This window comes from Balearica regulorum, chromosome 10, assembly GCF_011004875.1.
Source record: "Balearica regulorum gibbericeps isolate bBalReg1 chromosome 10, bBalReg1.pri, whole genome shotgun sequence".
Classification (NCBI taxonomy): Eukaryota; Metazoa; Chordata; class Aves; order Gruiformes; family Gruidae; genus Balearica; species Balearica regulorum.
In genome coordinates this window covers 19,274,209-19,287,761 of record NC_046193.1, presented here as the reverse complement: position 1 = coordinate 19,287,761, position 13,553 = coordinate 19,274,209, and the positions used below count along the sequence as shown (strand labels likewise).

Below are 13,553 nucleotides of genomic sequence, written 5' to 3'. Positions count from 1 at the left end.
AATCCATCAGTATGTATCTAATGCTTTTTATACTCACCCGGGGCGGGGGGGGCGGAGGGGGGCGAGCGGAATATGGTCCCCTTCGTTTAGAGTTCTTGGGGGAAATGGTTGATGTTTATTTCAAAACGCTGCATGACCTGGCTTGTTTGGTGGTCTCTCATATACTAACACTCTCCATGTATTATTATTATTATTATTATTACTATTATTTTTTGCCATTTGTAGCAAATGAGTTTTTAAAAAGTGCCAAAAAGGGGGTAAATTGGAATATACTGAATGCGATGCAAAGGTATGACCTGTTTGTGTAACTGCCTTTCCAAATGCTTTCGAGTCCTTTCTGTTCCCCGCACCTCGCTGCTCTGCCTGGGCGGCTTTGACAGTGTGTCTGTGTGTAGGCAAGAGGTTAGCAAAGAAGGGGAAATTAAAACAATGTTGTACATTATATAGTTACCAGCTATTGAAAAACCTATTTTGTATGCAAGACAGCAGTGTAGAGATATATGGAAAGCCTTGGGCTAAGTACAGAAGATAATTACATTTGGAATTTTACTGAGTTAAGTCATTTATAGCTTCAAATAGTTGGAGAGAAAAATCAGCAAAAACACACTTAAACTTCTTGTTGTTACTTTTCAAGATAAGCATTTAAAAAAATGCCTTTTATCTTCTTATCTTACAAATTACCCTTTTTCTTTCATAGATATTTCCTAAATTTTACTTTCAGGAACACGCTGGTCATGACACTCTTTCACTATTAGCTGAAGCAATATAAACTATTTTAATGCAAGTTTTATAAAAATCAAACTACTAGTCATAAAGTATCAGAGTCTTGCAGAAAACGTTATGAGAAACGGTCTGTTGTTTTAACAAGTTTCTCGGGAATTAGAAAAAAGAGAAAGAAATCTGCAGTCTTCCTGGTGAACTCAGATATGAGATAATCTTTTACCAAGATGCAGTAATATTTGGGCTGAAGGTAAATCTAGATCCTTCAGTTGCAGTCGGCTTGAAAAGCATTAATCCTTCTCTCCTGCCGTCGCTGGGAATGGCTGTGCCTGGAACTACAGGAGGATGCCCTGTGTTAACAGCTGGACAGGACAGAGATGGTACTTGGTTACCACCTCTCCATAAGCCCTTGACAATATTTTGGAAAGATTTATCAGCGGTGCATTCTGCTGATCGTTATCAGTGACTAATAGTATCAGTGCTGGGGAATGCCTCTTAGCTTAGAGTCATTGCATGGGAAGGCAGCACAAGGTCCCCAAGAGAAGAACGTAATTTCCATGTGGCGTGAGGGCCAAAAAGTTCTGGATTTGTCTCTTAACAATCATACTAGCACAGTAGATAGGATGAACTGGAGGCTTAATTTAGACAGGGATGTTGATAGCAGAGCGAGACCATCTATGCATTGGCCAGCAAGGATAGGTGGAGGAGGAGGGTGGTCCTGCTTCTGAAATGCACCTGTAACTCCCTTCTCCCTCTCCTTTCATCCCACGTATCGGTCCTCTGATACTTGAAAAAAAAAATTAAAATCTGCCGAAATACATGCGAGGATTTGTCCTCCAGTGCCTAGTTTGTCTGGCTGTGACCTGTTTTTGCACAGAACCGTAACTAAAAGAAAAGTCTGGCCCAACAGCAGGGTTTTCAATGACGTGGTCTGCAGCACCCAACGTGTTGTAGTAAAGAGCAATTGGACTAAGACCATTGACCTGATACTCTCGCAATGGAGCAGTTACCAACAGGGTGGCTACAACAAGCCCTATGGCCGACTCTTTGAGTTTTGTGAGCAAGATAGGAGAGGGACCCATAGCCTCTCCCATTTGACCCGCAGAGCTCAGCACTGATAAGAAGTATTTCCTTCCAGTGGAGCTGTGAAGTATCACGTGGTGTTCGGGGTCCTACACCACTGGCAAGATCTAAATGGCGCACTATTTCATGCATGTACAGTCCCATCAAGACAGGTAGAATATAACAAATTCATTCCATCCGAGGGTTGCATTTCAGGTTTTGAGCGTGATGGACCCAAATGCAAGCCTTTCTTTTTTCCTTTATGCTCTTATTTGATTTAGGCACAATAGTTTTATCAGCATTATAGACAGACGTAAGTGTAATATCTTTTAAAGAAAGTAAATTTTTAAATGAACTTTTTGAAAAAACAGGGCAGATCTTTTTTGTGTGTTTGATTGCAAATGCCCCTTTGCAGAAGTATCTTGAAGCTTTGGTTTCAGCATTTCTATCACAAACATACTTAAAATATCACAGACAAGGTAGAGATCTTCTCATGTTTCACTTTGTTTAAACCATCTTGACATGATCATTTGTTGCCATTATAAATAGTGAGAATTGGGCTGCTGGGTAAAACACAAACACAGGAACATATCCCTATCCTTAGCTAGTTCTTAGCTGGAATAGGACAGCCATTTTGCAGCACTTCCATTTTGCAGCACCACCACCTTTGAGTGGGAAACCATTTCAGGACAGCAAAAAAACTACCATAAGTTTAAAAAAGCATCTCCTAATGGGGGGAACATGAAGACAGCTGGCCATTTTCAGTAGTGAAAACACTGCTTGGGCCTGTAATCCTAAAGCATCCATTGCCTTTCTTGAAAAGCAGATCCTAAACCTTTCTAGTGCACAGCCTAACTAGGCACGTAACGGGAGGGAAGAGGCTGCGTCTTGGTTGTCTCTTGCATTGCCCAGAACTGGCTTCCTTCTCCTTTGTCCTTGGTCTGTCCAAAATCCTGCTGCTGAAGTGATCTCCCCTTCTTGTTGATGTGACCATGTTGCTCCTGTTGAATGCCCTCACTGGGTTTCCATTTTCACATTCCTGCTCCTTGCCGTTATTTTCTGTCTGTTTTTCCTCCTGTGCGATTTCTCCATCATCTGTGCCTAATGCCTTCTCCTCTCTCGCTCCTTGGTCGCCAGACTCCTGTCCTGCCCCCTCGCCTTGACCCCCTTCTGGCTTGTGCTTTCTGTGCCTTCCCTGTCCTGCCTTTCCTACCTGTGTAGTTTTAGGATTTAAGAACCACTCCAGGGCAAGGCATGTGTCTTGGTGTCCAAGTTCACAAAGCATGTACCTTGCTCTGGGCATTTTTTCTGTTGAACCTCAGTTAGGCACCTACATCGTGGTCATACCCCAACAACGAGAGGGAAACCTCACAAAATCAGGCTGATGATGAACAAAAAAAAAAATCCCACCAAATGGATGTAGGAAAAAAGAATGAGACTTCAGGTGGGCAGGTGGCCTCAGACCCGACCCCCCCATACAGAGCAGATCCTTTCATATATGGCAGAACAGTCTTTGCCCGTGAAACATTATCAGTACATCAAGAGCATTTTCCAGCAAGTCTACTAATAACGCCCATTTCTGGACCATCTGCACTCCAGTGAGTGCCACCAGTGAGAATTTGCTCCCATCGGTGGCCGAGCAAGCCCTCGTGGCTTCTTTAGTGTGATCCCACTGGCCAGCGGGGCTACTGGTGACATTCTAGTTTTATATCACTACTGCTTCCTGACCTAAGGGAAAAACAGTTTAAAGAAATTCTTCAGATTTTTTTACTTCTCTTCAGTGCTTTGAAACTGAGAGACCTCTATTTTTCATAATTTAAACTCCTGCCTAACTGGGTGAGTGTTTGAATTCCTAGACTATGACAAAATGCTAGCGTGTGTCTGCCTGAAATGTCGAGAGGATCTTTAATAACCTCCATCCACCAGAAACGGCGTTAAAAACATTGCTAAGATGATGAGTGAAAAGACTACAAACAAGGACCCCGGCTGTTGGGAGGGAGGTGCACCGCTCCGTTTGGCCAAGGGGGCCTGGAGGAAGCGCTGCGGGATGTTCCCGTGCTGCCCGGGTGCCTTTCCCTCCTGCCACCGTGCTGGTGCGGGCAGGAAGCCGTCAGGTGCCTGCCTTTTTATTTATTTTGGCTAGAAGACCTTGTTCTTCTGCAGTAGCCTGCAGACCAAAATTTAATGCACAGATGACCCCGCCGAGCAGCCCGTGTGCCCAGTGACTGCTACGAATGAGAGATTGCACAACAGAGCCGCACTGAGAGTACAACTATTTCTCAGTTTTAATTTGTTTTGTGTGAAGCACGGCGGCTGAGGGGTGAGACCTCTCCTTTCTCTGAAGAGGTCCTCAGAGGACTCTCAGAGGGGGAAATTTCTGCTGCAGCGCTACGATAAGAGCCCGGCACTGCCCTTCGGCTCTTCTGTGAAGTCCAGCGCAGATCTGGTGATGAGATTGCAGGAGATCTGCTGTAGGTGTCAGGTTTTCTCTCTTGCCGTTGAGATTTTTGACCAAGGAAAGAGCAGCTGTTTGAAAAGCCCGGCGATTTTTGCTTTTGCGCTTCCAGAGCACACAGCGGTGACACCGTTTTTTCCTTTATTTAATTCTTGTCTTGGAAACCCGTGTGCCAAGTTTTATCCCATCGTGACACCTTTCTGGCGTGGTCAGAAACCCCTCACCTTGCAAAGAGCAAGACAACCTTGACTGTAAGGTTATGAACGAGGATTTATGACCAAGGCTCCTTTTATATACACTTAGCCCAACTTTACTGCTACAAACAGATGACGGTGATAAGGTGGGCAGGTTGTTTAAAGTTCGGCTGGAATGCGAGCACAGTTCTCCTCTTGGCACCAGGAATCTGGCTTGTCTAAAGCAAAAACTCAGCTCTGCAAAAATTGTCATTTGTAAGAACCTGATCCAAGTCCTGCTGGAAACAGGAGCCTTGCTGTTGGGCATGTAGGTTAATAACACCCTTTTTTCATCAGTATTATTTCTTAATATCTTTCCACTGTTGGGTTTTTTTTTTTTTATTTTGAAGAGCAGCTGGCAAAGGTCCTATTTGCACATACAAAAAGATTTCTTGTTTCCAAAACCAATGAGATTTAGTGCCTGTCCAGTGCATTGAAATGCATTGGGAAGCCGTCCCGTCCAAGGATGTATACGGTGTGATCCCGAGACACCGACTGTGGCCTGGTGCAGATCTCAACCAAAAAAATGCAAGAGACTTCCAGAGCAGGAGCTTTGCCCCAACTCTTGGGCATGACATGACCGATGAGAAAGGGTGAACGCATCGGTCCGGTGGTGATCAGCGCTCTGGGGCGGCTCCAGACGCTCTTCGCTTTTCCCACCCTGCTGCCCTCGGGCGTATGCTCACGCTGCTGCTCCTGCCCCGCGCTCAGGGTGTCCCAGCTCAGGTTCCCAGGGTGGCCGCCCGAGGGACTGTGCCACCTTCTCCAGTAAAAGCAGGGTGTTTTCGAGAGCCGAGGCCACCCGCCGTGCCCCGCGGAGGTGCCTCGTGTGGTTTAACCACCGCTGCCTCCGCGCTCGCTGCGCATGCTGCAAAGCCTCTACGTGACGTAAAAGCCACGGTGCATTTGTGCCGCTTGTTTTCTGGTCTGAAAGGAGGCAAACGCATCTCTGCGCTGCTGCCTCGCTTGCTTTCTGCTGCGCCTCCTGAACTGGAGTGGGGCTGGTTAATAAACATGATTCACTGTTGTCTTTTAGCTGTCAGGGCTAGAGTGAAGCTCTTGGTGCCGGCAGGTCTAGCTCTTCTCACTCGAGGGCTAATGCATTTTGCTTTGGGAAATAGTGACATCCAGCACCACACGTTAGCTTTACCTCACGAATAGAGCATATACAATTTCCAAACTACTCAGCAATAAAACTCTTCTGTCTCGTGCCTCGGTGCCAGCTGTTTAATTAGGAGTAAGCAGAGGCCGGGTGCTATTCGTACGAGTAACAGAGGATTTTTTTTTTTCTTTTTCCTCCCCTTTCAGCTTGCAAAAGATAAAGAGCGCCTGCAAGCCATGATGACACACCTGCATGTGAAGTCAACTGAACCAAAAGCCACCCCTCAGCCCGTAAGTACCGAACTGTGCCGAAAGCGAACAAAACCTCACAACAAACCTCTCTTTCCTGTTCCCCACCTGAGCGCATGATGCGAAGCGCGGCCCGCTTCAGAGATGCAAAGCGCTGCTTTGCAGGAGGCACCGCCACGGTCGTCCCCCTCTCTTCAGGGAGTTTGAAAGAAGTTTTGCTCTAAAGCTGATGCGTTGAGCCTTTTTCTGGCCTCATGGACTAGCCTGTAAGTCGCTTTGCATCAGTCCGACTTGCATGAAATCTTAGGAAGTGTTAGGAAGGAGATGTAATTAAATTATATTTAGTATATTTATTTTGCTTCCTCCCTGTCTGACAGACATTTACAGTAGAAGAGACTCTAACAGCATGTTTTGATGATAATCGCAGTTACCCAGTATCAGGTTTTGCACTGTTGAAACTGAGAAGGGAAACCTCCTCTGCCCCAGGTTGCCCTTTAAAAAAAGGGGGTGCGGGGGAAGCAAGTGGCTTCGCAGCCCAAGGCAACTCCCGGGTACCCCCAAACCCAGGCAAATCCACCATCTCCTTCCCTGACCAAAATGGCTCTTCTTCAGCTGTTGTTTTCTCCCAACCTCTTAATGCTGAAAATGTTCCTCAGAGCTTCCGATGATTATTCAAAATGGAGAGAGTGCTTTGCTTCTTGATTTTAAGATTTGTAAGATTTAAAGGTACACTGGCTTTATTTGATTTTGCTTTGAGTCATTGTGTGAAAATTAATTGAGCGTTGACAATCTATAGTTAGTACTAGCAATTTTAATCAATATGCAATGATGCAGCATAATGACGAAGTATTGGTTTATCTGTTTTGACTGATTTTTTTTCTATAAATAAAGCAAACACACACCCATATATGTGTGATTTATGGTGATAGAAATAAAAAGGAGTCAGACTATTAACCCAGCAAATATGGTAGCCTGCCAAGATGCAGTTGGTAGACAAAATTAATGTCTGAAACAGAACACATTACAGAGATAGAGAACATAAAATCATTAAACACTTCGCGCACCCATTTTTACTAGAAAAGGATTTCTCAGTTTCCATGTAGTTGGAAATAAATGGCTGCAGAAGTGCATAGGGAGGCTACTAGACAGAAAATTGCAGCTATTCAGCAACACTGGAGCAGATGTCAAAGTCAACGGGAAATTTCGGTGCCTTCTTGGAGAGAGGTGAGTGGTAGGTATAAACCCTTCCATTTAAGCTGTTGAGGTGCCGAAAATTGCTAGCTCCAGTGGATACCAGCCCCTCTAGAGCAGAAACTACTTACGGTGTCTATAAAAATAGTATTTCTCTAGTTCCAGGCATCCATCTCAGCTTGAATGCAAATGCTTCAGCGCATTGTTGGCAAAGTATGTAGACCCAACAGAATGGGGAGGAGGTTTGGTTTCTATAGCTCTTACTGGATTAAAAATTAAAACAGCGGAATAATCTGGGAGTCTCAAAGCACTCTGCCTTGAGGCCTTTCATAACAGCGGTGCCCCTCAGGAGGAAGGATTAAAAACTAAAGGGAGGAAATCATAAGGCGGCGAGCAATGTTTGGCAAGGCAGCTCATGATCGATGCTCTGCCGTGGAGGGCAGGAAGCTTTCGCGGGTGTTGTAGGCTACGGAGATACCAGGCGGTGTCGCCATGAAGATTAGTGTTAACAGCTAATAAACAGGGAAAAGCAGCGGAAAAAAAAGAAAAAAAAAAGAAAAAAAGGAAAGTGAACGCAGGGGGAAAAGGGCTGTCTTGATTAGTATTAAAAATGTTTTACATTCTGGAAAATTATAGCTTTGTTGGGGACCTCCTACTAAATTTATTTTTAACTGCTCTATTGAAAATTCTGTACCACTAGTCAACATTATCTCTCAGTTGCTCAGCACAGTGTTTCTTTATTAAAAGAAATAGGCATGAATATTTTTGACTGAAAAATTAATAGCTTTTGAATTCATACACAGCAGGTTTTCTTTTGCAAAGAAGTCCAATATCGCTGCACAGCACTTCTATAACCATTTATTTAGAGTCCAAGTCAAACCTTTGACAGCTAGAGCAGTGTTACAAGCCAACATAAAGAACTCCAAGATGTAAACCAACAATAGGCAGTCTGTGTGAGGTTTGCCATTGTCAAATACATAGATTGTTTGGATTAGTTTATGTAAATGTACTGTTGTATTACCCTTTGGAAAAAAAAAGATCACATTTGTGTATGAAAAGTGGTTTCGTTCACAGGCAGCATTATAAATTCCTTATCCTTTAACTTACATGTTAGAAGTAAAAATTGGTGCCTGACAGGCCTATATTGTGTGGCACTCTGTTGTTGGATTGAAACTGCCTTCTTTTCATTTATTGAAATATAGAAAAATTTATTATAGATACCATCTGATAAATCAGAAATTATTAAAATATGTATAGGTGAAGCATTTGAAAATTAATTATAAAATGTAGAAGTATAGTGTTTTGCATAAATTGTGCTTTCCTCGTGAAAAAAATACACAGGCATTGCATAGACTGTGCTAGACCCTAGTCCTTTTAACTCAGTGGGATAGGACTTTGGTAAAAAGATCTGATGACCATTATTGCAGTGCAAAGTATTCTTTACATCCAGTAATTAATTTTTTTTTTTTTCCAGCATAACGAATGCAAGGTGTATGTTAGAATTAATATATTATGGTACATCGGTGATTTTAAAGGAAAGAGCAGCTGCAAATCCAAGCATAGCAGTGAATTGGGATTTAAAATTACAGCCTTTTCATGGCTGAGGAAATGCTTTTATTCTGCTTAAAGGATCTTAATGCTTGGTTTTAAACTATTTGGTTACAGGCAGGTAAAACTGGTGACTGAGCGTCTCACCGCACGTCTGTGTTAACCATGTGCTGTTTGTAATCCACACTGACCACTGGTACCATCTTCACCTTTTGGGCTTCAGGCAGCAGCCGAGCGGGTGGTGTTGGACCACAGCCGGGTCCTTGGTGGATGTGCACCAATTTAAAACTCACCCGGCTTTGGGGAGGGGTTGCTTCTCCAGTCTAGCTGTGTCCATCCATCACATCCCCACCTTTGGGTGGCTTTAGGTCCTTGCAGTAGTTTTGACCTTGGGAAGGGCGGTGGAGTAGCTGGTGCATTTCACTACACCAGTCCTCCAAGGGATCTGTTCAGTAAAGCTCTTTAGTCCTATTAAAGCCGATGAGATTTAAGCACGGTCTTCTGTAGTGTAGTGGTGGATGGCCTAAATCGTTGTCAGATGGGTACGTACGCGGGGAGGTCGCTGTTGATGGCTGGTGTCCTGCAAAGGGCAGCTCTTCCCCTGCTCCTGGGCAGACTGGAGGGTGACTGGGGAGGCAGAGCACATCAGGAGCCGGGGCAGGGCTCGGTGCCACCTTTACAAGTGCCCAGCTTTATAATTAGAATGCCCAATGGTGCAGCACTTTAAAAGAAAATGGAGGTATCTCGGAGCTTAAGGCTTGGGGCACGTGGAGTTGTTCCTGTTGCTGCTACACATGTTGTTTTTGTGAGAGGAAAGGGGCTGAATAAAGTGAGAACAAAGCTGTCTGTGAAGGAATATGCTGTGACATATTTTTGTAAGGTGAATTTTTCGCAAGATAAAAAAGCCAGAACAACAATTTCTCAAGAGTTTTTGTTCTGGTTTTGCTATGAAGATACCTTCCCCTACATGCTATTTTTGTTGGTGTTAGTGATCAGCGTAATAGGTTGAAATGGAAACGTGCTTTCTTTTGGGGGATTAACTTACGTCGAAGTTCACAGGAAGGGAAGGAGGAGGAAAAAGGATCAACCAACAACTAGTTCTGCATACTAGGTGCTATAACCATCTCTTAAAAATAGAAAACTTTTAAAGAAACTTTTGGCACTTTAAATAAAATGCACTGTTAGATATCCCTTCTTTAATGTATTTTTTTACCCTAACCATAGCAGTTACGATTGTTTTGAAATACTGTTTTTAGCAACTGTAATAACAAAACATTAAAAAAAATAGTCTTTTAACTGTTGAGGTAATGACTGAGCGTTTTAGCTGCTGTAGCTGTACTTTATAGTTTGAAAAAATAACGATACGCAGCAATAAAGAGAGATTCTCAAGCACAACAAAAGCTGTTTTTATATACTGGTTTTCATTAAGTCTCACTCCTCAGCTTTGGTTTCCTTAGTATTCCTGCCAATAACAACACCTGCTAAGTGATCGCTGCCTGCCAGGCTCTGCATCTAATGCACTAATGTGTCCAGGCTGAAACGGGAGAGGAAGACACAGCATTTAACAGAATTTTAGGCCCAGCGTTAGCTTTCTCTCCCACCCTCGGTGTCAAGAAAAAAAGAGTCTCTGCTCCAGAGTGTTTCAGTCCCGGGATAAATCCTCAGCCCTAGTTGGGACCAGCAGCATCCATTGCGGAGGAGTCACTGCCCGGCAGCAGTGGGTACGGCCCCACCGTGACACTAAAAAATTTTTTTTTTTCCTTCCTTTTCTTTTAAAAAAGAGTTTCAAGGGGTTTTTTTCATGTGCGTAGCCACTATTGTAATGTAAAATGTTTACACAAAAAGAAATCAGACTTAGCCCTAGCAAGAGCCACTTACTGGAAATCTATTTTACGGAGCAAAGGAGAGGGTTACCTCTCTGCCTTGTTTATATCTAAAGGAAAAAAAAAAAAAGAAAATGACTCAGTCTTCACCTTTAATAGGAAGGCATGACTGTTTCTTGAAAGGGAAGGTTAATAATAAGATCCTAAGCAGGATAGTGAACGCTGAAACAATTGTGGCATTTATGATTAAGTTAAAACACCATGAGGAAAAGTTCTCAAAACCCAAAACTGAACGAAGCACCCAACAAGGTTCAGCCCTTAAATGTGAAGAATTTTAGGACCTAAAACTTGTGGGTTTTGGTGGTTTTTCTGTTGGGTTTTTTTCCCCTTCTTGTTTTTGGGGTTTGTTTTTGTTTTTAAGGCTGGAGGAAATCCTCCCTCCCCCCCATCCCCTGTAGGAACATTACAAAAACCGTTTAACTCTTTGGTGCGAGGGCTGTGCTTGCCGACGAACTTGGAGAGTGCCCCACGTTGTGCCTTATTGCGGTGCAGGAGTTCTTGCTCGTTAAAGCAAAGCGCTAACTCTGTGACTTAGGCTCCCTCCCCTCTGACAGCGGTGATACCTCATCCAAAAACTACGGTACGTGGGAAACAGGCTGTTTGCAAAATACCGACACGAACAACTTTTCTAATCATAGTAACTTGTTTTTAAATAGAAAATGCAAACAGGGAGAAACCGTGTCGAGTTTCCATCAGGAAAAGAAACCCTCCCAGCCCAGTCCCTCCCTGATCTTTGCCCCGCACAGTCGTCCACAGCCGCTTTCACGTTTCTAATTGACGCCAATATTAAGATTTAATAGTTTACCGTTCCCATTAATAATTCAAGATGGCAACAAAACCAACACCATTCATAATTTGTTATTCTGCTCTAATTCACAACCGATTTTTCAGCCTTCGCGCTATAGATGCAACAAAGAAAGCAGCAGCGAGGGTCTGCGGAGGGAGCGCAGCCCTCTCCTCCCATACCCTAGCTCGTGTTTTGTTAACGGCACTGGCAGGGATCGGACCCCGGCTGGAAGAGGAGAGTGTCATCAAATAAAACACGGAAAAAGGAAAAACTTCACTAGCGATCGACAAGGTCGTGTTTCATTAACTTGTTGGTTCAGGCTCGCAAATGGTCGTCGGAGGTGAAACGCAGCACACTCGCTGCGTTCCAGCTTTTTGTTCTCTCTTTCCTCACAGACTGCAGTCATGTTTAATTTGGAAACTGGGCTCCTTTGGCAAATTAGCAATTAGAACAATTTTGTGGGAATATGTATATGTGTCATTAGTTTTCCTGCAAATTAATAGCGAGAGCAGAGGTCAGGCAGAAATTTTCCACTTGACTGCAGCTCCTCTGTTGAGATTTGGCACTTTGTTTTGGAACGGCCACAGCTGCTCAAAGCCACAGTCTTCCTTTAGGAACTGTCTTTTAATTAGTTTACCTCATAGCCATTATTACAAATATTACTGACTCCCCTCCTTGAAATAAAATTACTGTTTCTACAAAATATTCCGGTGACATCTTGCACCACTGCACATTGATGGTGGGGTCACTCGGATGCAGCGTTTAATCATTAGATCACCTCCATAAGCATCTCCTAATTAGAGTCCTTACAATACAATTTTATCTGGTAATTAGCTGAGATTGGCTGCTTCCTCTGTAGCTTATTAGTGGCAGCCCAGCAGTGGGTGTGAATCACAGTGTCATTTGTCAAGCCTGTTAAAGCCCCCCCCTTTGCTCGTCCTCTTCTGTGTTTATTCCTAGTTGCTACCTATGCCGAAAAGCCTAAAGAAATGTAGCTCAATTCAAATTCTTTAAGCGGGGAACACTGACCTTTGCGGATCCTTTCTTGCAGTTCCCTACTAGAAACAGATTAAATGTTAAGTTTTTACGCGCTAAAAAAGGAAGGGGACTCTTTTGAAATGGAGTAGTTGGAGCCGTAATGATGAAGCACGAGCAGTGATCTTTCCAACGGGAGGGCCCGGCTGCCGAGCCTGCGCTAGAGACGGGCACTTAACATTGATGCAGATTTGCTTGTAGTTATTGGACTGTTAAAATGTCCATTTAGAAACTGAGATAAAATACAGTAGATTTAATTTCATGGTGAGACCTGTCAGTTGTACTATAATTATCGTCACTGGTCCTTTTATCATATGTAATAGATGGATAGATGGATAACAGGGAGACATTACTATATACATGTCCCTAATCGCTGTCCTTAAATCACGCCAGTCAACAAACAGACGGGGCTCCAGCGGTGGGCACGTGGAGGCAGTGCCTGGCACGGCGGGACTCAGCACAGCCGCGCTCGCCTCCGGGTCGCGTTCAGCGGTTCATGCCGGCGCAGGACCCTCTGGGAAATCCATACCCGCGTTTCACCGCCTTTCGCGATCCCTCGCTGGGTTCTCGCCCTCCGGCCTCGCCACGAAGTGTTAAATATTTCCCGTTGGAAGGCGAAGCATCGTTTGTAAGCGCGGAAAGATGGGTGTTTGCCAGCCTGCTGCTCACCACCTCCCTTCCCTGGAGGGGTGCTGAGCTGCCGGTGCACCGCCACGGCCGTACGGCGCCGGGCGTCCCTCGGCTTGCTCCATCTCACCATCGGGAGGGAAGAGCAATCGCAATTTATCTGTCGCTCAGCTGCGCCCTTTCTCTGAACGATGGGCTTTTTGTGTTGGTCTCCTTTCTGTAATGTTAGAGCCCTTTATTTTCCACTACCTTTGTTTTGGATAAATCCTATTATTTTTAGAAAGAAACGTTATTTGTGGCTGTTAACTTGTACGAGGGATGCTAATGGGAGTTTCCTTATCTGGTTACTTTCATATGAGGAAAATTAAGACCGTGTCTTGTGGATAAACACGAGATGTTGGGGGCATAGCCGAGTAGTGTGCCTTGCCTTCATCTGAAAAGGTTTAATGTCCAGCAAAAGGGAATTTTAATCATGAACAAAAGTTGTAAAATTCTGGCCCTGTTAAATTCAGTAGGAATTTTGCTACCGACTTCAATGGGGTCAAGATTTCACCAATATTATTCGCAAAACCGCCTCAGGGAAGGAAATGTGGAAGTAGTCAAAGAGCCCTTTTCTCAGTCGTCTTTTCTGATGTTGTAGTTAAGAGATCAGCTTGTTTGTT

The 13,553-nt window shown here is 44.0% G+C and overlaps 1 protein-coding gene across 21 annotated transcripts in view; it reads left to right on the top strand.

Annotated features, from left to right (window-relative positions):
* FOXP1 (forkhead box P1) overlaps nucleotides 1-13,553 on the top strand; it is a 390,389-nt gene that overhangs the window by 353,413 nt on the left and 23,423 nt on the right. For all 21 annotated transcript variants that reach the window (XM_075762434.1, XM_075762440.1, XM_075762441.1 and 18 more), the window contains one exon: nucleotides 5,779-5,862. In XM_075762434.1, the coding sequence (XP_075618549.1) occupies nucleotides 5,779-5,862 (84 nt within the window). The remainder of the gene's footprint in view (nucleotides 1-5,778; nucleotides 5,863-13,553) is intronic.